This window comes from Balaenoptera physalus (assembly GCF_965194825.1).
Source record: "Balaenoptera physalus genome assembly, chromosome: 1".
Taxonomy (NCBI): Eukaryota; Metazoa; Chordata; class Mammalia; order Artiodactyla; family Balaenopteridae; genus Balaenoptera; species Balaenoptera physalus.
Window position 1 is genome coordinate 117,264,621 of NC_138882.1, and position 26,300 is coordinate 117,290,920.

General features: G+C 35.2%; 1 protein-coding gene and 1 long non-coding RNA gene across 8 annotated transcripts in view; both read right to left on the reverse strand.

The window, feature by feature from the left end:
* The window catches only part of LOC309636632, a 505,650-nt gene that overhangs the window by 325,251 nt on the left and 154,099 nt on the right, over positions 1–26,300 (reverse strand). The window lies entirely within an intron of this gene.
* The window catches only part of ZNF326 (zinc finger protein 326), a 37,102-nt gene continuing 16,974 nt past the window's right edge, over positions 6,173–26,300 (reverse strand). For all 7 annotated transcript variants that reach the window (XM_082450930.1, XM_082450929.1, XM_082450931.1 and 4 more), the window contains 6 exons: positions 21,509–21,620; positions 19,181–19,328; positions 17,943–18,042; positions 14,420–14,550; positions 12,971–13,066; positions 6,173–8,668 (listed from right to left, as the gene is read on the reverse strand). In XM_082450930.1, coding sequence (XP_082307056.1) covers positions 8,309–8,668; positions 12,971–13,066; positions 14,420–14,550; positions 17,943–18,042; positions 19,181–19,328; positions 21,509–21,620 — 947 coding nt within the window. In that variant the 3' untranslated portion in view covers positions 6,173–8,308. The remainder of the gene's footprint in view (positions 8,669–12,970; positions 13,067–14,419; positions 14,551–17,942; positions 18,043–19,180; positions 19,329–21,508; positions 21,621–26,300) is intronic.

Here is a 26,300-nt window from a genome sequence, read left to right on the forward strand (position 1 = left end):
AACTACAGGCCAATATCACTGATGAACATAGATGCAAAAATCCTCAACAAAATACTAGCAAACAGAATCCAACAGCACATTAAAAGGATCATACACCATGATCAAGTGGGGTTTACCCCAGGAATGCAAGGATTCTTCAATATACGCAAATCAATCAATGTGATACACCATATTAACAAACTGAAGGAGAAAAACCGTATGATCATCTCAATAGATGCAGAGAAAGCTTTCAACAAAATTCAACACCCATTTGTGATAAAAACCCTGCAGAAAGTAGGCATAGAGGGAACTTTCCTCAACATAATAAAGGCCATATATGACAAACCCACAGCCAACATCCTCCTCAATGGTGAAAAACTGAAACCATTTCCACTAAGATCAGGAACAAGACAAGGTTGCCCACTCTCACCACTACTATTCAACATAGTTTTGGAAGTCCTAGCCACAGCAACCAGAGAAGAAAAAGAAATAAAAGGAATCCAAATCGGAAAAGAAGAAGTAAAGTTGTCACTGTTTGCAGATGACATGATACTTTACATAGAGAATCCTAAGGATGCTACCAGAAAACTACTAGAGCTAATCAATTAATTTGGTAAAGTAGCAGGATACAAAATTAATGCACAGAAATCTCTGGCATTCCTATACACTAATGAAAAATCTGAAAGTGAAATTAAGAAAACACTCCCATTTACCATTGCAACAAAAAGAATAAAATATCTAGGAATAAACCTATCTAAGGAGACAAAAGACCTGTATGCAGAAATCTATAAGACACTGATGAAAGAAATTAAAGATGATACAAACAGATGGAGAGATATACCATGTTCTTGGATTGGAAGAATCAACATTGTGAAAACGACACTAGTACCCAAAGCAATCTACAGATTCAGTGCAATCCCTATCAAATTACCACTGGCATTTTTCACAGAACTAGAACAAAAAATTTCACTATTTGTATGGAAATGCAAAAGACCCCGAATAGCCAAAGCAATCCTGAGAGAGAAAAACAGAGCTGGAGGAATCAGGCTCCCGGACTTCAGACTATACTACAAAGCTACAGTAATCAAGACAGTAAGGTACTGGCACAAAAACAGAAATATAGATCAATGGAACAGGATAGAAAGCCCAGAGATAAACCCACGCACATATGGTCACCTTATCTTTGATAAAGGAGGTAAGAATATACATTGGAGAAAAGACAGCCTCTTCAATAAGTGGTGCTGAGAAAACTGGACAGGTACATGTAAAAGTATGAAATTAGAACACTCCCTAACAACATACACAAAAATAAACTCAAAATGGATTAACGACCTAAATGCAAGGCCAGACACTATACAACTCTTAGAGGAAAACAGAGGCAGAACACTCTTATGACATAAATCACAGCAAGATGCTTTTTGACCCATCTCCTAGAGAAATGGAAATAAAAACAAAAATAAACAAATGGGACCTAATGAAACTTGAAAGCTTTGGCACAGCAAAGGAAACCATAAACAAGATGAAAAGACAACCCTCAGAATGGGAGAAAATATTTGCAAATAAAGTAACTGACAAAGGATTAATCTCCAAAATTTACAAGCAGCTCATGCAGCTCAATATCAAAAAAACAAACAACCTAATCCAAAAATGGGCAGAAGACATAGACATTTCTCCAAAGATATACATATTGCCAACAAACACAAGAAAGACTGCTCAACATCATTAATCATTAGAGAAATGCAAATCAAAACTACAATGAGATATCATCTCACACCAGTCAGAATGGCCATCACCAAAAAATCTACAAACAATAAATGCTGGAGAGGGTGTGGAGAAAAGGGAACCCTCTTGCACTGTTGGTGGGAATGTAAATTGATACAGCCATTATGGAGAACAGTATGGAGGTTCCTTAAAAAACTAAAACTAGAACTACCATACGACCCAGCAATCCCACTACTGGGCATATACCCTGAGAAAACCATCATTCAAAAAGAGTCATGTACCAAAATGTTCATTGCAGCTCTATTTACAATAGCCAGGACATGGAAGCAACCTAAGTGTCCATCATCAGATGAATGGATAAAGAAGATATGGCACATATATACAATGGAATATTACTCAGCCATAAAAAGAAACGAAATGGAGGTATTTGTAGTGAGGTGGATGGAGTTAGAATCTGTCATACAGAGTGAAGTAAGTTAGAAAGAGAAAAACAAATACAGTACGCTAACACATATATATGGAATCTAAGGGAAAAAAAAAAAAAAAGGTCATGAAGAACCTAGTGGCAAGACGGGAATAAAGACACAGACCTACTAGAGAATGGACTTGAGGATATGGGGAGGGGGAGGGGTAAGACGTGACAGGGTGAGAGAGTGGCATAGACATATATACACTACCAAATGTAAAAGAGATAGCTAGTGGGAAGCAGCCGCATAGCACAGGGAGATCAGCTCGGTGCTTTGTGACCACCTAGAGGGGTGGGATAGGGAGGGTGGGAGGGAGGGAGACACAAGAGGGAAGAGATATGGGAACATATGTATATGTATAACTGATTCACTTTGTTATAAAGCAGAAACTAACACACCATTGTAAAGCAATTATACTTCAATAAAGATGTTTAAAAAATTTAAAAAATAAAATTAAAAAAAAAAAAAACTACAATGAGATATCATCTCACACCGGTCAGAATGGCCATCATCAAAAAATCTACAAACAATGAATGCTGGAGAGGGTGTGGAGAAAAGGGAACCCTCTTGCACTATTGGTGGGAATGTAAATTGATACAGCCACTATGGAGAACAGTATGGAGGTTCCTCAAGAATCTAAAAATAGAACTACCATACGACCCAGCAATCCCACTACTGGGCATATACCCTGAGAAAACCATCATTCAAAAAGAGTCATGTACCACGATGTTCATTGCAGCTCTATTTACAATAGCCAGGACATGGAAGCAACCTAAGTGTCCATCAACAGATGAATGGATAAAGAAGATGTGGCACATATATACAATGGAATATTACTCAGTCATAAAAAGAAACGAAACTGAGTTATTTGTAGTGAGGTGGACGGACCTAGAGTCTGTAATACAGAGTGAAGTAAATCAGAAAGAGAAAAACAAATACCGTACGCTAACACATATATATGGAATCTAAGGGAAAAAAAAAAAAAGTCATGAGGAACCTAGGGGCAAGATGGCAAAAAAGACACAGACCTACTAGAGAATGGACTTGAGGATATGGGGAGGGTAAGCTGTGACAAAGTGACAGAGTGGCATGGACATATATACACTACCAAACGTAAAATAGCTAGTGGGAAGCAGCCGCATAGCACTGGGAGATCAGATAGGTGCTTTGTGACCACCTAGAGGGGTGGGATATGGAGGGTGGGAGGGAGGGAGACGCAAGAGGGAAGAGATATGGGGACATATGTATAACTGATTCACTTTGTTATAAAGCAGAAACTAACACACCATTGTAAAGCAACTATACTCCAATAAAGATGTTTAAAAAAGAAAAATCTGTCTTGTCATCCTATAGCCACCCACTCTCACAGCTGCCTCTAAAAATAGAGGTAATTCCTTAACTGTCACCTGTATGCGGCTGTAGTTCTCTTCTTTTCACCAAAATCTGGTTCCTTATATCTTCTAGAAATGCCTCACAGCACCCTAGTTGTGTTTCCAGTGTGGTTATGGATTTATCTTCATTATTGTATTTTCTAATCATTGTATATCTTCAGTAATTTTAATAGAACTTTAGAAGACAGTAACTTAAATCCAATATGCATTTTGATCTGGAACTCTACCCAAATTCATACTTTATATTCATCTAATAACTAAGTTACTTGTAGTTCCCTTCCATACTCCTAGTCACCAGGGAGACCATCTCCCATCACCATTAACACCACCTCACCTCTACCCCAATATACTAACTTAAAAAAATGTTTTAAATGAAAACAGATGAACAAAAACTAGGAAAATCAAGAGGAAAGAGAAAAGTGGGAAGAGACTAGTATGACGGCTTCCAAGGAGCCCTCAAATGGTGGCAGCACAGACTGAATTCACCACGGCCAAAAATCTGCCCCCAGCCTTGCAGGCTCCCTGATTTTGTTTGCACGCCAATTAGAGATCCAGCTATCAGGGTAGGAACTATAACTATCAAATAAAGTCAAATTATTAATTTATAACATGAACTGTAAGTTCCCAATGGACTGAAACACTTCTGCCAGCATGACTACTCCATTTTCTGTCCATCAGCATAACGACAATGGATGGCAAACTGTAATAAAAAGTTTGCTTGTCATCATTAATGCCCCTGAATTGTACACTCAAAAATGGTTACAGTGGTAAATTTTATGGTATGTATGTTTTACATATATATAGAAAAAAGTCTGTTTTCAAAACAAGGACAATTTGGTAGGTGGAGCAAATGTTAAAGAATTTAAGTCTAATAACAAGATAACTTGATACTATCTATCTCTATAGTAAAAACAATCTTGTCAATAAAAACAGAATTCTCAAATATGTTTTAACATGTAATACTACCAAAACTGCCTTTGTAGTTCTTTTATCTATATGTATGTCTGTGACTTTCGGGATACAAATTTCTGTAGATATTTTCAGTTATTTTTACCTCAACCTCATTCTTAGAAAGGATTATATAATTATATATTATACTACTATAAAATATAAGATATAAATGAGTATATTTTATAATAGTGTGATATTATAAATACAAATATAATATCTAGATGTTATAATATAGTCAGGTTATAGTCAAATCTTGGCAACTCTAAGAACCACTCCTGTCTCCTGAAGTAGGATCATAAATTAAAATGTTTATGGGAACAGGCAGTTAATACAAATATGTTAAGACTGATATATAAGGGCGGAGAAGCAGACAAGAAACAAAACAAAACACGGATGCCACACTAAAAGGATATGGATATTATACTAACTGGTAATGAAAGCCAATGAAGGATTTCAAGTAGGGGAATGAAACAAGAGAAAGCTTGTTATATGGGAGAACTACTATTCCTATGACTTTACAAAATGCTTGTAAGAAATAATCTAATAAGAGGGGAAAGAACAAAAACAAGGCCCTTTTCTGACTCCTCAGAAGTCTATAACAGGTCATTCCAATGCTTTTGCAAAACATAATGGAGTCTCTCCCAAACTTATATCAGCTTATTAAAGGACAAGAGCTCCTGCTTTGATATGAGAGTTGCAGGCACTTAAATTTGTTTGAAGGCACTATAAATATTCTCAAATGCAATCACTGACCACTACCATCAGAATCACCTGGGATACTTGTTAAAACATACCATCACCAAAGAATATGATCTAGTACATCTGGGGCACAGATGGCCCCAAAGTCTTTTACAAAAATCTAAGAACTACTATCCTTCTTTCCTCAGAAAAGCCTTTTCTAACATTTATGGTACCCATAAATGTTAGAAAGGATGAAGAGTCTGCTAAAGAAAGCTGACAGGTATAGGTTACAGAAAATGCAAAGGTCTGGAGATAGGCAAGAGTTTCATTAAAAACTAACAAATAGCCGTCGTAGCTAGTGGGAAAAATGGCATGATATTAAGTCAGAAAGCTAAACCAGGCCTGAATACCATGATAAGGAGTTTGGACTGACTGTATGGGTACCAAAAAAAAACCCCAGGAGACTAACATTATCTGAATTAACATTTTTAAAAGACTATACTTCTGTGTGGAAAACTGAATCCTAGCAGGGTAAGAGTGGAAGCAAGATTAGTTAATAAGCTATTTCAATAGTTAGGAAAGAGATGATGGTGACTCGAACTGGGGTTGGTAGCAGCAGAGGTAGAAGAGTGGGCAGATAAATCTTGGAAGTAGAAAACATAGACTTTCTTATAGATTGGAGGTAGACAGTGATAAAAAGAGAAGACTGTAGGATATTCCCTAGGCTTCTGGCTTAAACAACTGTGTGTGTTGTATATAAATTTCTTTGGTTATTAGAACTACATGTTTGGCCTTTTCATAAAGAAAACAAATAATACTTGGGTAAGAGAAGTTGAAAGGGTATTATATATATTACATAAATCCTTATCACAAAAATATTGAAAATATAAACACTAAGGATCACAAAAATTAATCTGCCGGCAAACTAAACTGCCCATCTACAAATTATCTGATAAGATATATAAAATTTAAATCTCTGAATAAAGTACAATAACAAAATACTTTATTAATACCCTGCAAATAAGCTAATCTGAATAAAGGATTTTACATTTCCGACAAAAATTAATACTTAGATATTATCTCTCATTCTAAAACATTTACTTAGAAGCTGTTACACAGATTCTTGTTATACAGAATTCCAAAAGTTTCACATATCAATCAAATTACTTGGGACACTTTTTTTTTTTTAAAGCACTCTACTAGTTCCAAAATAACCCAATACAGTCATCCCTCAGTATCCACAGGGGACTGGTTCTATGACCCACACAGATACCAAAATCCACAGATGCTCAAGTCCGTTATATAAAATGGACATAGTATTTGCATATAACCTATGCACATCCTTCCCTACACTTTAAATCATCTCTAGATTACTTATAATGCCTAATTACAATGCGAGTGCTATATAAAATATAAATGCTATGTAAATTGTTGCCAGTGCTTGGCAAATTCAAGTTTTGCTTTTAGGAAGTTTCCGAAATTTTTTTTCCCCTAATATTTTCGATCTGCAGTTGGTTGAATCTGGGGATGTGGAACCTGGGGATACAGAGGGCCGCCTGCAATTCTAATCTCAAAGGGATCTATTCTCCTTTTACCTTAGCCCTTCCCCCAAATTTTAAAATAAAAGAGAAACAGGAAGGTCCATCAAGTCCTATTAGCTTTAAAATCTGAACTCCTGAGCACAAAGGCTCTCTGCAGCCTATTTAAGTAAATACAGACTCCTAGATAGGATCCAAATTTCTCCCGTTTTCAACTAAACTTCTCTTACTTGGCTCCAAATCCCTACAAGCGGATATAAATGTCTATTGGATTTTCCCAGCTTAAAGATAAGCAAATCTAGCCCACAACAATAAACCCAAATTGACCTCAAAAATCTATTTTTAAAAGCTTTGTTATATGCAAAGAGAGAAATTATCTGTGAAATTCTACAAATACCCATACATTCATCCCCTTAATGCCTTAAAATTACTTAATATACCCATATGTTCATCCATTCAATGCCTCAAAATTTTGAGAAGATAATTTCACTGGAAGAGCCCCCCTCTCAAAAGAGACCAGAGTAAAGATTCAAATAAGAGCACTACTTTTTTTAGTGACACATATGGTCATTTGAAAATAGATAATCTATCAATCTCATTTTCTCTTTTAAGTATGAAGTATATAAGCTATAAAAAGGAGAGACAGATTCAAGAGAGAAATAATTCTTTTTTAAAAAGTGATAGTTTGCTTCTTGGTTCTTCAGCCAAAAACAGGCATGACAAAAGAACTAACATAACTATGAAAAATTATTTGTATTCAAATGTATTTCCAAGAAGATTTCAAGATCTGACACAGGCACAGAGAAAAGGAATGAATTAAAACAAATATAAAAAGGTCAGTTACAGACTGACTTCTATTTGAAACATATTTTAAAATATTTTAATCATACTTAAAAAAAAGTGAAGTAAATTTTTTTAATTCAAGTCTTCCAATTATCTTAAAACACTTATAAGCTGAACTCATACATTAAGGCAAATCCTGATTTTATATACTCATTTAATTGATGAATTCTGTTTCATTTTAAATTGCTAATCCAGGGAAAGAATTTTTGTAAAAAACATTTTATTGCTACAAAGGGAAACATGGTCACAAAAAGGCTTTAAGCGTATCTTAACGCAAATTACTATATTCAATGTCCAATGCAGTAAAAAAATACACAGAGCACAAAATACTTGCCCAATTCATCTCTTCTAGGGTAAGTATTGAAAACATTAATGCACACTTGAATATATACTCCCAAGAGCAGCATTTAAGTTCAAATGATTAGAATAGATATACTAACAATACACATCTGTTATCCTCAACACCAATAAAGTAATAAAAATTAAGCTTAAAAATTATACAAACAATTTATTGAATCTAGGTTAGGTAGCTATAAAAACTAAACTAAAATAGTCTTACCTTCATTTTATTAAACAAATGCCAAACATTTAGAAATTATATAAAACAAATTGTAATCTGTGGAATGCATGCAACATGGGTGTTAACTCTCATATTTTAAACTACTGATATTCTTACCCTTTTCCACATTGGGACAGAAATTTAAAGCTTCTTTTAAAACTGACTAATACCTTATATTTAATTTTCTTCTGGTTGGTCAACGGGGAAGCTGACAGGCTCTTCCTTTGCTGCTTCTTCCTCTACTTCCCCTACTCCCTCTCCTTCTCCCTCTCCTTCCTCCACTGCCCCTACTTCCCCCTCTCCCTCTACATCCCCTCCTTCCTCTGTGTCCCCCACTCCTTCTACTCCTCCACCTTCTCCCACTTCCTCTACTTCCTCTGCTTCTTCTACTTCCTCTACTTCCCCAACTTCCTCTTCTTCTTCCTCCTCTTCCTCTTCCTCTTCTTCAATAGGTTCGTCAATCTTTTCCTCTTCCTCCTCATCTCCTTCTATTTGCTGATCTTGAGAATGATCTTGAATTTCAAAGGGATTCTCACCCTAAAAACATGAAAAACAATAGCTTTTAAAGTCAGCACATTCATTTTTTATCAGTGAAATTTTTATTTGCAATACCATTAAAAATAAACACTATTTGAAACTTTTAATTTCAACTTATAACAAATTCATTTAATATTTGTTGAGTACTTATTTCATACCAATGTGGGTATATAAATTCCTGAAGTCATTACTTTATACTCCATAAAAGAAAGCAGATGAAGATTTATGTTTTACTTAATTACATCAATATTCAATGCACTACTGTTGCAAGTTCTCTTTACAAAATTCAAATGAAAATCAAGAACTTTTAAAAACTCAAATGAAAATCAGAAACGTATTAGGTATCATGCCTTACTTTTACTTTAAAAAAATAGACATCTTTAATTCACTAAACGTTCACAGATACAATTTTAATATTTTAATTTATTTAAATACTTAAATTATGTATCTGGATGATGTCTCATAAATTGGAGCATATTAGAAGGCTATATTAATGATGTAAGAAATGAAGAGGCAATGAAGGTTTTTAAAGCAGGAAAGTATAAGATGGTACTACACTTTAAGATATTCCAGTTAGGAAGATGCAGGATGAATGGAAGTAGCAAGAGAAGAAATACTAGTGAGGGGGCTACTCTAATAGCCCAGGAAAGGAAAGGGTAAAAGATGTGGTGACACCATTAACAGAATGGATAAATTAAGACGGGGAAAGAGAAGCAGGTATATGCTATATATAATTGGAATTTAAGATGTCTAAATGTCTAATAGGCAACTATAAATTTGCAACTAAAAAAGAGAAGAGACTTCAAAATAAGATATTTAGATTTGTGAATTGCCTGCACAGAGTGAATAGTGAAGCCAGGTCTTAAATAGGAAAGCCCAGGGTAGGCCTGAGGAAGTAAGTAGAAACAAAGGGCTGAGAATAAAACCTATGGAAAAGGCTTGTACATGGGGACAGAAGTTAGAAAAGGAATACTCAATGCAGGAAGAAACCCAGGATAGTAAAATATCATCTGGCAAAACAAAGTTTCAAGAATAAATCAACAGATCAACAGTGTCAAATGATACATACAGGTAACAGAAAAGAACTGAAAAAGTTCACTAAAGCTGATAAATATTAAACTGAGTAAGGGTACTTAAAGGATTTATTATACTATTCCCTTTACTTTTGTATGTTTAAAATAATAAACAATAAAATGTTAAAATTTTTTATTTGGAAATTAAATTTAGTCACTGGTAATCTTAGAAAGAAGAGTTTCAGAAGTATGATGTAAATGGAAGTTGGACAGCAATGACTGCCCAAGAATGAATCTGCACAATTTCCTCCTAAGCTCTCAAAACACACAGGCCCAGACCCCATACTCCAATATTTTAATTTAATCAAGTACTGGAGCTCTTGCTAAAAGCACAAATTCCTGAATTAGTTTCAGACCTAAACTTTCTGAATCAAACTGTCCAGGAAAGAAGTCTGGTAATCTGCATATTTAAGAAGGATTTAGGGAGATCTTTATCAGAGAAGTTTGAGAAACCCTAATTCAGAAGGTCTTTTATAAGGGGCCTGGGTAGCTTTTTTATTTGATTTTAGTTTCACAGGGAATTCTAATCACGCATCTCCAATTGGGAAATACTAGATTAAAGAGTGAATAATATATAGGAAGCAAAGAGCACAATGCAGGTTAATTACCTTTTCAAATATGATAGTAACAAAAGAGATAATAAGATAAGAAGGGCTAGAGTCTAGGAAAAGTTAAGTCATTTTTAGTTTAGGGAACTCATAAGCATGTCTCTTGGGGGAAGAATAGTAAGATAATAAACAGGAAAAGAAAATCAGATGAAAGTAAGGAGAGAGATAACTGATGAAACAAGAACACAGATGAAGGGCAAAAAAAGAGTGTTTTCCTTCACAGACAACACTAAGGGTGAGAAAAAAGATACATAATTCTAAAGTAAAAAGGAGAAAAGTTATAGAATTCACATCTAACCATCCAACCTCCCTAAAGCAAGAGAAGAGATAAGAATATGGTAAGTGAAGGGAGTAAGAATGAAATCCAGATATGTGAAGAGTGGCAAGTTTGAAATAGTCACTACGGGAAGCACGTTACATTGATTGATAATAAGTAAAATCATTGTGAACTGCAGTGAAAATCTGGCAAACATAGTACTGGCATAATTCCATATTTTTAGCAGGAAAGACAGTAGTAAAGCTAACCACAGATGGCAGAGTTAAGAACTGGTAAGTGGTAGAACAATTAAGTAAAGAATTTTCGAATGGCTGCACTGCATTGTCGTAAGGGCTAACCATGAGTGTCCAGGCCAGGGAGTGAAGGCAGAACAAGATGATATAGCTGGAGAAGTGGGAGAAACTGATGAACTGATTATATCACGGGGCACAGATTAAAAAAAGTATTTTGTCATTCTGAGAGCACGTAAAGATGAAAGTATTTTAAAGCCATGACCAGAGATGATTATGAGCAGAGGATGTTCTACAGACATCTAGAACAGCTAGAAACAGAGTAGACAGCAGGGAACAGAGCAGCCAGGAATGCTGGACAAAAAATGCTGGACAAAGGACATCACTGAGTCATGTGACACCAGTGCTTCTTGAATTTTAACATGTATATAAATCAACTGGGATCTTGTTAAAATGAAGATTCTTATTCAACAGGCCCAGATATGAACTGAAACTGTATTTCTAATGAGCTCCCAGGTGATGTCAATACTGCTGGATCCTTGGATCACATGGAGTAACAAGGTTCTAGAAGAGTTCTCCTCAGTTCAGGTACTTTCTCCACAAGATGCACATGAGCAAGACACTCCCACTTAGTGATGTCTCCCATTCCATGAAGTGACTCTAAAGTGTCACTTGAAAACCCTACATAGAAATTCTAATTTGTATTCTTCTCTCATTAAAAATTACTTTCATACATCAATAGAAACCATTAACTTCTCACAAGTCTGTGATACAGCAAGGATAAAAAATTTAATATTTCCTAATTTAGCTATGGTGCTTTAATCTTTTTGATGCCATATCTCCCACAAAATTGGATTTCAATTAGGGCTGCATTCACTTTTTAAAAGTGGTGTCAAGAGTGCAGTAAACAGTGCCAAATAGGACAAATCAGAAAATAGGGCCCTCAGGAACAAGCTGAAAGAACTGAGATTTATTCAGCTTGGAAGTCATCTGGTTGAGGAATAATTTAATGATCACTAAATACATATATTTATATTAGATATACATATATAACAATTTAATGATCATCAAATAGTACCTATTAATCACAACAGCCAAAATAAACAAAACTTCTCTAATTTATAAAATATTTAGTTACTAATGTAAATAACACTTTTGTAAATCTTCAACATAACAGGCTCACTTCAGCACAGGATGATTTTAAATGAGGTATTATTTTATAAAGACTGAAAAACTAACCTTTAAAAATTTCTATTAATTTCCTGAATAATAATAAGTTTCTTATTTATACAGTAAGTGCTCATAATATGTAAAGAAGGATTACTGGAATAATATATGGCAAAAAGCCTGAGAAGCAGTAGGCCAGGTATACCTAACTGTTCACCTCTGAGTTTCCTAACATTAGAAGCAAACCTCTTTCCTCCTGGCCTCCTGATTCTATAAGGGAGCTGTTTTTCTGAAGCAACATATCTGATCTTCCTACTTCCCCCTCCAACTTTTATCCAAGGAAGAGGAATGACTTATCTAATTGGTATGCTTACAAAAAGAACTAAAAATTGGATACATCATTCCTCTTTGGAATTTCTCTTTGCTAGGAAGACCCAAAAGAGGGGAAAGAAGGGATTGAGTTGGGCATCAAGACCCTCTTTTGCGTCTTCTTAGCAACAGAAAGGGTACATTCTACTTTGTTCTATGCCATGTTATAGACCAGGAGAACCCTGTTGCTGCCCAGCTGAACCAGTAACAGAAGTTGGGGGGAGGTGAGTCTGTCTAGGAGTGAAATACTAGACTACCTAAGACATATCCACCAAGTCACTCTTTTTTAAAAAAATCAAGGATAATATTGGGTCTGACATTTGGGTCTTCTATCAGACTCCTGTGTGTCTCTCAAATGACCCAGAGCTAGAAAGGCGGTAAGAAAGGAATGGCTTATTGCTCCCTCCCCCAACAAATCCCAATAATTAGGAAAAAAGATATTTTTTTACCTATATGTAAGATATTTAGTAAAATTCTCCTAATTTTGTACTATATTAAATATCACAAAGAGTACCATATCATCATTTAACTATTACAATACTACAATATAACCTAAAGTTTTTGCACTAAAATCTTACCTTAATAAAACGTTCATATCGCGCCTTCACTATTGGATTATTTAAAATGCTTGTAGCAGTCAAGACACTCTCTCTTTTTATTTGTTCCTTATAAGCCTATGAAAAACAGAACACACTGAGATACTTGAAAACCATGTCATGAAAAATATTTCCTTAATTAAAATGACTGCATGCTCGAATCCTTAGAATTAAATGACTTATTTTCTGGCAAATTAAGCTCTAAAGCAACAACAGCTACTGTGACCACAATCTAAATCATCTATGAATTAAAACAATGAAGACTCAAAAAGCCAATCAACTTCAGCAAAAAACACTTAGTCACTAAACACTCTAAGTCTGGGTCTACTAAACAGTTGTTTTCTCTCCTTTTCACGCTACATCCAACTCTCCCAGCCCCAGCTACTCCAACTATTCATTTTCACGCTATCAAAAAAAAGACTAATTTTTCATACTGCTAGAGTAATTAGTCTTTCTGTGGGCTGTAAATAGTACAAGAATATATTATACAAAGGAGGAAAGGTAATAAAATGGAATGTCTAATTGCCAAAAAGGTGTCAACGGAATATCAAAAAAGAGAAAGGACAAAGATTTAAAAAAAGATTGTACGTGCTCAAAGTGGTTAAAAAAATCTGAGTTAAATGAGGGTCACGTCAATACAAAATATGAATTTAAGACTCAGGAATGCTCTATTTAAAACTTAAGTCTTTAATATTTGAATTTTTAAATTTGCTTTTCAAACAAACTAATTTCTCACAAAGTAAATATTTTTATTTGAAATAAATTTGACTAAATAAAACCAACACAGAAGCAGAAATATACTAATCAAGAAGAAAATAGCAAATTTTTCCCAGAATTTTTGACTAAATTCTACTAAAAATGTAACAATAGATAGTTAACTGGTAATCCTACTTTTTAAATTTATTTTTCCCAGTCATCAAAATGTATGCTATAACCAAGTCTTTCTTTTTTGTTCTAAAATACACAAACACACACTCATAAAATCATTTTGTACCCCGTTTAAAAAATGTTAACAATAAACAGAACCGTTCAACAACAGCTATGATTTCCTGAATGCTAACTATGTGCCAGGCACTACTTTAAGTGCCTTTTATATTTTAATTAACCTAATCCTTAATCAGTCACATAAGAGAAGAGTGATTATCCATCCTCATTTTACAGATAAGGAAACTTAGACAAAGAAAAGTTTATTACTTGCTTAACACATGTATGTACTGAACCAGGATTCAAACAGAGAAGTCTTGCTCCAGAGCCCACAATACTACACTTAACCACTATATTACACTGTCTCTCTAAGTACCTTTACAGTAATTCACTCATGAGATTAATTGGATTGTACACAAGTAGGTAGGTGTGAAACAACAGCCTTTAAACAGCAATACGGGATTAATGAATAATTCAACGACTTCATTAAGACAAATTAAAACTTGCCTGCTTCCCTTTGATATGATCAGGAGATTTTAAGTGCTGCTGAACTGAGCTATGTAAAGCAGGGATATACACACTGCAAGCACTGCAGTGAACAGTCTCTACTTTCATCATGTGATCATCTGCAGTAACACCTACAAAAGAAATGCAACTATTAATAAGTAATGATTCACATACTTCTGACAAATCAAGTTTTCACTATTTCATTTCCATGATTATTTATACCCCTTCTTCCAAAAAAAGGATCAGAGTATATAAGTAGAGTTCTTTTGCCATATCTCATACATCTGCATATATAGATTAAAAACTATATGGATAAAAGATTAAAATTATAAAGTATAATTACATTATATTTCCTAATCATGTTCTACACTGATGCTCTGAGGTCTATAAGTCCAACCCAAAAAAATATAATATATAAAAAAAAAGTTGATTTTCTAGTAAAATAAGAATTTCCATGCTTATGAATGTGGATGGGTAGGGACTGGAAAAATATGTCAAAATTGTATTCATAAGGAACAAAAACATACGTTAGATCTTAAAAATGGTGACTGAGGTGTATTACAGGTGAAGTCTACTTTATATGTTTTTAAAACCTATTTTATTTGTTGATTTCTGCACATCCCAATAGAAAGAGAGTAACAGCTTTGGCTCCCTGGCTTATCACTGTATGTTTGGCTCTTAGCAACAATGCCTGACACACAATAGGACCTCAGTAAATATGTTAAATTAATAAGTTATATGTATATTCACAGGAATTTTCTTTAAACGCTGCACATGAAAACCTGTTGGGAACACACCAGTTTCCTTGGAATTATATCACTTTTAAAGAACCATGTATTTTTTTATGTTGAAAAAATTGACTTGGCTCTTCCTTCAGGCAACTGAACATATCATGACAGTCCATTAAGAAAAGAGTAGACAACATGTAGCTTCAGTTAAATAAAAAGATCCCCATGATCTTATATTTCATTCTTGAAGTAACATTGTAAGGCACTAGTACTGTGACCATCTGTATCAGCCGGTTCCACATCTGCAGATTCAACCAACCATGGCTGAATTTTTTAAACAGAAAATATTTTAAAAAAAAACAAAAAAGGTAGAAAATATTAAAAAAAAAAAAAAATTCCAGAAAGTTCCAAAAAGCAGAATTCCATGCTGACAATTATTTACACAGCATTTATACTGTATTATCATAAGTAATCCAGAGATGATTTAAAGTATATAAGAGGACATGCATAGTTTATATGCAAATACTACACCCATTTTATACAAGGGACTTGAGCATCACGGATTTTGTTATCTGCAGGGAAGTCCTAGAACCAATCTCCATTAGATACATAAAGACAACTGTCTATGCAAGGGAAGGATATAAGAGAAAATGGCACTTTCTGGGAATTACAAGTAATTCAATATGGCTGAGGCACAGACCATAAAGAAGGGACGACAGGGAAAAAGAGCAGGGCCTAGATCATGAAAAGCTTTGTGTGCCATGCCTAGGAATCTGAACTTTATTCTGTGCAGGATGGGAAAGCCACTGAAAATTCTTGAAGTAATAAAATCATGTTGTAAAATTAAAGATAAGAAAGACTAAAAGTAAGGAAACTAGTTAGAAAAATACTGTAATTGCCAAGAGAACAGATAAAGCTTTGAACAAATTCAATATTTAAAGAGGAAGTAAAGAAACAGACTTGGTACATATTTAAAAGATAGAACCGACAGAACACAATGCTACAGACATAGTAAAGGTGAGTACTAAGATTAACTTCAAATTTCTGGTTTTGATGATGGGGCCACTTTCCAAGATAAATGAGGAGGTATTTGTTAAGTTTTTGTTTTGTTTTCTTTTTGGGGTGGAGGACGCTCAAGGGGAGGATAAATTTTCTGGATATGTTCACTTTGTGAGACTGCTAAAGAGAGATGTCAGTAGGCAGTTGGATGTAGGAGATTGGAGTTAGAAGAGATCTGTGCTAAAGATATAGGTCTATACGTAATCAACATATAGATGTTGATTTAAACTCTGTATGTAAATTAATTCATCAGGAAGATATATAGAGATGATAATGGGACTGACAATACTGAAAAATACCAACTTCCAAAGCTTAGTAGAGAAGGAAAAGCACAAAGAATAAAAATGACAAGGGAATAAAGAAAACATCAGGGCACTGAGATACCACAGAAACCAAGGGAGGAAACAGATTCACAAAGAATACAGTTATCAGTGGAGAATGTTGCAGAAGAAAGATAATGATTCAAAAGAACATACTGAAGTTGGTGTTGGTAACCTCTGTCATAGCAGTTTCAGTAGACTAATGGTAGCAGAAACTTGTCTGCTGTGGGTAAAGTAATAAATGAGAATGAAAAAAGAGAGACCAGTGTGGACTACGCTTAAAGAAGTGTGGCTGTTTAAACAGAAAGGCAGGTTTTAGAGGAACTAGTGTCTATGTTTTTTTCTTTTCCTCTGGGGCTTATGAGAAGGGATAAGAGAGACAGAGGACATACAGAAGTACAGGCGGCCCTCTGTATCCATGGCTTCTGCATCCATGGACACTGGAGAGCCAACTACGGGACCTGAGCATCTGCGGATTTTGGTACCCAAAGCAGGTCCTGAAACCAATCTCTCTCAGAACCTAGGGACAACTGTATCTTCCATGTGGAGGCAAAGCTGAGTTTTCCTCTATGAAGGAAATGAAGTGAAAGACGTAAGGGCAGGTAGTGATAAATTTGTAAGCATGAGAACAGGAATCAAAGGATTCCATTTCTGATAACCCACTCAGGCCTACCACATATGACTATGTACTATATCACTCTATTGCAGCAGTCCCCAACCTTTTTGGCACCAGGGACCGGTTTTGTGGAAGACAATTTTTCCATGGACGGGGTTGGGGGGGATGGTTTCAGGACGTTTCAAGCACATTTATTGTGCACTTTATTTCTATTATTATTACACTGTAATATACAATGAAATAAGTATACAACTCACCATAATGCCGAATCAGTGGGAGCCCTGAGCTTGTTTTCACTTGCCACTCACTGATAGGGTTTTGATATGAGTCTGCAAGCAATAGATTTATTACTGTCTCTGTGCAGTCAAACCTCTCTGCTAATGATAATCTGTATTTGCAGCTGCTCCCCAGCGCTAGCATCACTGCCTCAGCTCCACCTCAGATCATCAGGCATTAGATTCTCATAGGGAGCGTGCAACCTAGATCCCTCGCGTGCGCAGTTCACAGTAGGGTTCGAGCTCCTATGAGAATCTAATGCCGCCGCTGATCTAACAGGAAGCGGAGCTCAAGCGGTAACTCAAGCGATGGGGAGTGGCTGTAAATACAGATGAAACTTTGCTTGCTTGCCCACCGCTCACCTCCTGCTATGCAGCCTGGTTCCTAACAGGACACAGACCGGTACTGGTCCATGGCCCAGGGGTTGGGGACCCCTGCTCTAATGGGCATCATTTACACTGAAATAGGTTATGGTATGTAAAATATATATGTAAATTTCTAAATCAATTTGTTTAAATACTTACCTTCCATAACATCTTTTTCAATTATTTTGACTACTTCTGTTTGATTATTTGTCTGTTGCTTACGAATAGATGTTTTCTTGAATTTATTTACCATACATTCCTAGAAAACAAAAATAGAAAGAATCCAAAAAGTTTTCGGTGAGCACAGAGTATAGGCCTAGCACCATGCTTGGCCTATGGAAGATAACAATATCTGTTATATAAAAACTAGTAAATGTTCTCAAGGAGCTTACAATTTAGTTGGAAAGACTACTATAAAGTACCAGGAAACTACAAAAAGTATTTACTTTTCAAGATGTATTTTAGGCACATAGAGAGAGAGAGATTGAAGACAGCTGAATAGGCAAGAGATCTTCTCAGGACAGGTGAATACCTAAGTCCTAAATAACAGTTAGGAACCAGTTAAACAAAATTACAGAAAGAAATTTTAATTAAGGTACACAATTCTGCAAGGATATAGAGGAGTAAATGATCCCTGTACTTCTAACAACTCCATCTCTTTTGCCCAAATTAATTGTATGTACAGTTAGCAGTCCAGATCCAGCCCTGGCCCCAACTACCCACCCCTTCTCCAAGCCACTTCTGCCTATACCTACATCACTCTGGGGCCTTCCACTTAATAGTGTCATCTGCCTAAGTGTGAGTGTGTTCGATTTCCAATTATTGTTAGTTCACTGAGGGGAGTGTCTTTGTCTTCAGTGCCTGAACAGCACCTTCCGTAAGTATTCAAGAAAAACTGTTGAACTGATGACCACATTCTGATAATATACAGGACACTAATCAAACACCAGGCTCTCTGGCTCTGAATTCAGACTTCCATTTATTGAAAGTCACTGAACTGCTCTGAGCATGATCTTTTAGGATAAAGAGGAGTTAGTATAAGGCTGAAATGAAATATGAAGAAAAGTACCCAGCACAACACCAGGTACACAGAAGATTGTTAATAGATGATAGCTGATTCTGTATCAATAAACAGCTGTTAAAGGAATTTTTTTCCTGACACCTCTGCCAGAAACTACTGTGAAAAATGTAAAATGTACTCTCAAATAACGAATCTAAAATCTATGAAAGAGGAATTCACATCTACTTCTGAGCTAATTTTAAAACAACTCTTTCTTTAAGTGAATAGTAAATTAAATTCTTAGAAACAGAAAATGGGAGAAAGATGTGAAACTATGAAAATATAAGAAATTCAAATGTCAGATAAAGTGCTTCTCACTTCAAAAACAGCTACTTACATGCAAAAACTCCATAACTACTTTATCGAATTTGGTTTGTTTTTGAATATGATCTAATGTTTCCTGGTGTGAAGAACTTTCCAGATGCAGTTCAATATCTTTTTCTTCAAATGTTCGAAATTTACAAAATGAACATGTGAATGCCATTCTGTAAAGGAAAAGAAAGTTTTTCTTTAAATATTACCTTATTTACTTAGAAAGAGTTCATAAGACTATACCAATAAAATTAATTTTCCCAGCATAAATGATTTCCTCTCTTCCATTTAATGGTTGATTTAAATTTAGCTTAAGTGAGAAAAAGATAGTATCTAAGTACCTGTCTGGACACTGTTATTATACCAATTGGCATTGCTGGCCCACACTGGAGCTTCTGGGTATGAAAGATGGATCAATGGATCTACTTAATCTAATCCTAAACTATCCACTTCAAGTCTAGATCAGTTAGAAAGCCAGGGCAAACTTCAAGCAGTATCAAGTTCTGAAGTTCTACTACTTATTTTACACTCTGTTCCATCCTCAAGCTTCCAAACCACTAAAGTAGTGACAACAAAGCCAGGTGGAACATCAGACAACCATAATTCTCTGTTAGAGCTCTTGGATGATCAAAAGTCTTGCCCTCTAAAAATCACTTCAGGATGACTAATCAGCCTGGACTGGACAAATGCACTCATTTAGAAGCTCAGGAGACACTCCAGAATGAATTTTCCCTTTTTCTGCCATTTAATTATTCCTACCTCATATATTCTTGTTACTTCCTTTTCCTCGAATTATGACACTAGTTTCCTAATTGGTTTCTTTGCCTCTAGTCTCCATTTTCCAACTAATTCCTTACAGTACTATTATATTTATTTTTCTGAGTAAGAGTATAGGATCTGATATCTACTGCTGGGTTTATTTCCTAGCACCCTTATGTGACCTCAGGCAACTTAACTTCTCTGGGCCTTAGTTTTCTTATCTTAGTTTTCTTATCTTAGTAAGATGAAAACCCTCATAGAGGTGTTTGAGCATCCTGAGATTTTGGTATTCGAGGGTCTGGCGGGGGTGGGGGTTGGGTAGGAGGGGTGGTGGTCCTAGAACCAATCCACTGTGCGATGACTGTAAATATCAAAAAATCAAAATCATTCCTATGTATCTTTTTTTTTTTTGGCTGTGTTGGGTCTTTGTTGCTGCATGCGGGCTTTCTCTAGTTGCGGTGAGCAGGGGCTACTCTTCATTGCGGTGTGTGGGCTTCTCATTGTGGTGGCTTCTCCTGTTGCAGAGCACAGGGCTCTAGGTGTGCGGGCTTCAGTAGTTGTGGTACGCAGGCTCAGTAGTTGTGGCTCGCGGGTTCTAGAGCACAGGCTCAGTAGTTGTGGCACATGGGCCTAGTTGCTCCACGCCATGTGAGATCTTCCTGGACCAGGGTTCGAACCCGTGTCCCCTGCACTGGCAGGTGGATTCTTAACCACTGAGCCACCAGGGAAGTCCCATTCCTATATATCTTTGATCAAACCTTTTCATTTGACTCTCAGGAATTTTTTCACATCCAAATTGATGTATCTGCCTTTTCAAGGAAACAGGTTTTTTTTTGGTTTTGTTTGCTTGAACACAATAATTTATCAATTCTAAGACATATTTTTCCTTACTGCATCTCTGAAATCAGTCTGTATCATAAAATTAATGACATATCACAATCTCTTTTGGCCAGATAGATTATTGCTTTGCATGTACAAAAATCAGGAATTCCAGTTTTAAAATCTGAAGAGTGATTGCCAGTGACTTGAAAGTCCCAAGGACAATTATACAGCATTCTTTTAGACTGACAACCAAATAGCTGTGGGAGAGATGGAGAGTAGCAAATTGAATATATTTGTCAATATCCTTGAGACAGGAATCAAACATAGGTTAACTCAACACAACTACAGCACCAGCTTAAGACACCAAAAATAACAGCTTTTTAAAAAATATCTTTTCTTTTTTTACTTTTTTCCAGTTTTATTGAGATTGACATATAACACTCTGTAAGTTTAAGATGCACAACGTAATTATTTGATACATGTATCTATTGTGAAATGATGAGCACAATGAGTTTAGTTAACGTCCAACACTTCACTAGTTATATTTTTTTTTCTTGTGATGAGAACTTTGAAGATCTACTCTCTTAGCAACTTCAAATATATATACAGTATTGTTAACAATAGTCACCATGCTGTACAATATATCCCCAGAACTTATTTATCTTATAATTGGAAGTTTACACCTTTTGGCCATCTACTCAATTTTCCCGCCCCCAAACCCCGGAAGCAGTTTTTTTATGAGTCCAATTTTCAGACTCTACTAAGCACAAACCTGTATCCATCTCCATATTTCTCACTGTTTTTTTCTCTTCTGCGCCTTTGTTTCTCCCGCCGAGCCTCAATTCGTCGCTTTTCTTCTTCTTCATTTTTAGGATCTGTTTTTGCTAGGGGATCAGACAAAAAAGTTAAAACTAAAAATCATTTTTCCATTCTCCTTTTCCAGTCCCCAGTTCATAAACTATAGACATACAAGATTTACTTGATGGTCATTATCTAAATTGAACTCACCAGAAAAATCAGAATTTGAGATTACCCATCATTTCTGAAACTTCATTCATGTGAATAACATCATCATGAACTTTGCCTATTTACTTCTCACCTATGTTATTATCTGCTACATATTTTTCTCTAGATCTGCTCATTTTTTCTTATCCTCATTTTAAGCAATAATATCCACATCACCTAAAATAATTTTGAATACCACACTCTGCGAAACACTGAAATAACCTGACCTCTCATGAATGTGGAAAAACAATGAGCACTAGAAAGAGAGCCTTGGATACAAAAACTCATTTATTATAGCAGCTCTCCCAAAATTTCTTAAAATGTATAAACTCTAAAACAAAAGCAGATTCTTCCTCTTTTTCTCAAAACATGCCTTAATGTGAATACACAGTACAAAATGCACTATTTTAACCATTTCAAGGTGTACCACTTAGTGGCATTAAGTGCATCACAATGTTGTGCAACCATCACCACTATTTAGTTCCAGAACTTTTTAATCACTCCAAAGAGAAACCCCATACCCGTTAAGCAGTCACTAAAGCACCTGGTAAAACTACCAATCTGCTTTCTGTCTCTACAGATTTCCCTATTCTGGATATTTTACATAAACAAAGGATACAATATGTGGCCTTTTTTTGTCTGGCTTCTTTTATTTAGCATAATGTTTTCAAGGTTCACCCATGTGTTGTACCATGTATCCTTCCTTTTTATGGCTGAATAATATTCTATTGTGCGAATACACCACATTTTTTTTCATCCATTCATCTGTTGATGAACATTTGGATTGTTTCCACCTTTTAACACTTGTGAATGATGCTGCTATGAACATTTATATACAAGTTTTTGTTTGAATACTTCTTTTCAATTCTTTGAAGTATGTATCTAGGAGTGGAATTGTCAGTTCATATGGTCAGTCTACGTTTAATCATTTGAGGAACCACCAAACTGTTCCCCATGGCAGCTGCACCACTTTACATTCCCACCAGTAATGTATGAGGGTTCTAATTTCTCCACATCCTCGTCAATACTTGTTATTTTCTTTTTTTTATTTTTAAGGCCATCGACTTCACATGGTGTGAAGTGGTATCTCATTGTATTAAAAGAAAAAGGTTCTTTCTTATAATACAATTAACTTTAGACTTAAAAAAAAAAACGCATCTGCCCTTAAACTTTTCCTTTTATACATTGTTTATCCTTTTGGATTACCTTTGGAAAAATATCTAATACAAAATCATGAACACCTGGGAATTTCATAAACCTAACAGTAAACAAATATTAAGTACTTGCTATGCATACAGTGGGATGTTTCAAAACGATATAAAATCAATACCTTAAAATTCAATATCTAGATTATTTTTCATCATTTTATAAGAGTTTAAATGTACATTATTATTTTATTAACCATTTTCAATATCCTCCTTCAGTTCCCCTCAAATCCTCACTCTGTAGAAAATCCACTTGTACATGACCTTAAACTACAAGCAATTCCATTTCCCTTCATGTGCTAAAACTACGATATATGTTGTACCTCTATCCAAATGACTGAATATGGTTCCTTTCCTACTGCTTTTCAACAAATCAGGTAGTCTATACACTACAGTGTAGCAAGACTTCTTATTCCTAAATATTCAGCAGACATCTTTCAGAATGCCCACCTCACACCTAACAGTGAAAGCCTGATTTGACTATAGGATTTTGGCTTCATTGTTAGCTATACTACACTGCTCTCTCAAGTTTTGCTAAAAAGAAAAAAAAAGTTGGGTCACATATAGCTGCTTTAGTGGCAAATCAGTTTCTGAATCAAATTTTGCAATATTTATTTAACTATACCTGCAAAATATATCTTTGAAATCTATCCCAAGAGGATCAACTGAATTGCCTAGTCTAGAAATATTTAGAGTACACAATTCAGTAAATAGCAATCTATCAACTAACACAGTATAAAAGTTATCCTTACTAACACACACTCTACCTATTATCAGGTTTCCTGAATTCCAGAATATTGCTATTTTTTACTAAATAATATAGATGTCCAATGCAAAGCATGGCAGGAAAAGTAGATTTAAGAATAGTATTTAAACCGTTCCTGAGTCTTGCATTGTAACTTATAATTTTAAGGAAAAAAAATCCAACATTTGCAATTTCAATTATTTTTTCAAATATGATATATTAAAATGTCTGTAATGTTGTAATTAGATTAAAAAAGACACTATCAAACTCTTAGAGGAAAATGTAGGCAGAACACTCCATGACATAAATCACAGCAAGATCCTTTTTGACCCACCTCCTAGAGAAATGGAAATAAAAACAAAAATAAAAATATGGGACCTAATGAAACTTAAAAGCTTTTGCACAGCAAAGGAAACTATAAACAAGACGAAAAGACAACCCTCAGAATGGGAGAAAATATTTGCAAATGAAGCAACTGACAAAAGATTAATGTCCAAAATTTACAAGCAGCTCATGCAGCTCAATATCAAAAAAACAAACAACCCAATCCAAAAATGGGCAGAAGACCTAAATAGACATTTATCCAAAGAAGATATACAGATTGCCAACAAACACATGAAAGAATGTTCAACATCATTAATCATTAGAGAAATGCAAATCAAAACTACAATGAGATATCATCTCACACCGGTCAGAATGGCCATCATCAAAAAATCTACAAACAATAAATGCTGGAGAGGGTGTGGAGAAAAGGGAACCCTCTTGCACTGTTGGTGGAATGTAAATTGATACAGCCACTATGGAGAACAGTACGGAGGTTCCTTAAAAAACTAAAAATAGAACTACCATACGACCCAGCAATCCCACTACTGGCCATATACCCTGAGAAAACCATCATTCAAAAAGAGTCATGTACCAAAATGTTCATTGCAGCTCTATTTACAATAGCCAGGACATGGAAGCAACCTAAGTGTCCATCAACAGATGAATGGATAAAGAAGATGTGGCACATATATACAGTGGAATATTACTCAGCCATAAAAAGAAATGAAATTGAGTTATTTGTAGTGAGGTGGATGGACCTAGAGTCTGTCATACAGAGTGAAGTAAGTCAGAAAGAGAAAAACAAATACCGTATGCTAACACATATATATGGAATCTAAGAAAAAAGAAAAAAGTTCATGAAGAACCTAGTGGCAAGATGGGAATAAAGACACAGACCTACTAGAGAATGGACTTGAGGATACGGGGAGGGGGAAGGGTAAGCTGTGACAAAGTGAGAGAGTGGCATGGACATATATACACTACCAAATGTAAAATAGATAGCTAGTGGGAAGCAGCCGCATAGCACAGGGAGATCAGCTTGGTGCTTTGTGACCACCTAGAGGGGTAGGATAGGGAGGGTGGGAGGGAGGGAGACGCAAGAGGGAAGAGATATGGGAACATATGTATAACTGATTCACTTTGTTATAAAGCAGAAACTAACACACCATTGTAAAGCAATTATACACCAATAAAGATGTTAAAATATATATATATATATATATATATATATCTTATTTTTAAAACTGGATGTAAAAAGTTTGAAAACCTGGACTAGAAAAATTTGTAATATTCATTCATTACAATGATCTTAACCTCCTCCAGTCCCAACAAGATTAGGCAATCAAATATTAATTCTAAAGAAGAGAGTAATTGTTGCCCCCTTGCAGTATCATCTAACTTGGAAAGATAAAATGCTTTTCAGTCATCAAGGCAAAAATAAAATAAATATAAAAAACAAAACATAATTCAGTGTACAGTCAAAAACAGGCAAAGTATTTGTTGTATATTATTTTGCTATTATGTTTTCACAAAGAATGCTGAGAAAGACATTTCCTTACCTTTCATTTATGTATCCTCTTGACAATCTAATTTGGTCAAATGTACTTGATATCATTTAGAGATACATTACAAAGTTAAATAAAATACAGTGACGGAGAAAAGAAACAGAGTAATCTGGCTCTGAACTTTTTTTTTAAGATTTATTGAGATATAATTCAGTATATACCATACAATTCACCCATTTAAAGTACGTAATCCAATGTTTTTTAGAACATTCACAGATATGTGCAAACATTACCATAATCAATTCTAGAACATTTTCATCACCTTACAAAGAAATCTGGTACCCTGGTATTACTCCCTACACACCCCACAGCCGAAAGCAACCCCTAATCTACTTTCTATCCCTATAGACTTCTGTATTCTACACTTTCAAATGAAAAGAATCATATATGTGGACTTTTGTGACTGGTTTCTTTCACTTCATTAATCTTTTCAAAGTTCATCCAAGTTGTAGCATGTATCAGTACTTCACTCCATTTTGTGGCTGGAAAATATTCTACCATTCTATTCTGTATGGACGTACCACATTTTGTTTATCCATTCATCCACTGATAAGCATTTGGGTTGTTTCTACCTTTTGGCTACTATGAACAATGATGTTATATGTATCCGTACACAAATTTTTGTGCGGATGTATGTTTTCATTTTTCTTGGTATATACCTAGGAGTGGAACTGCTGGACCATATGGTAATTTGTTTAATCATTTGAGGAACTGTTTTCC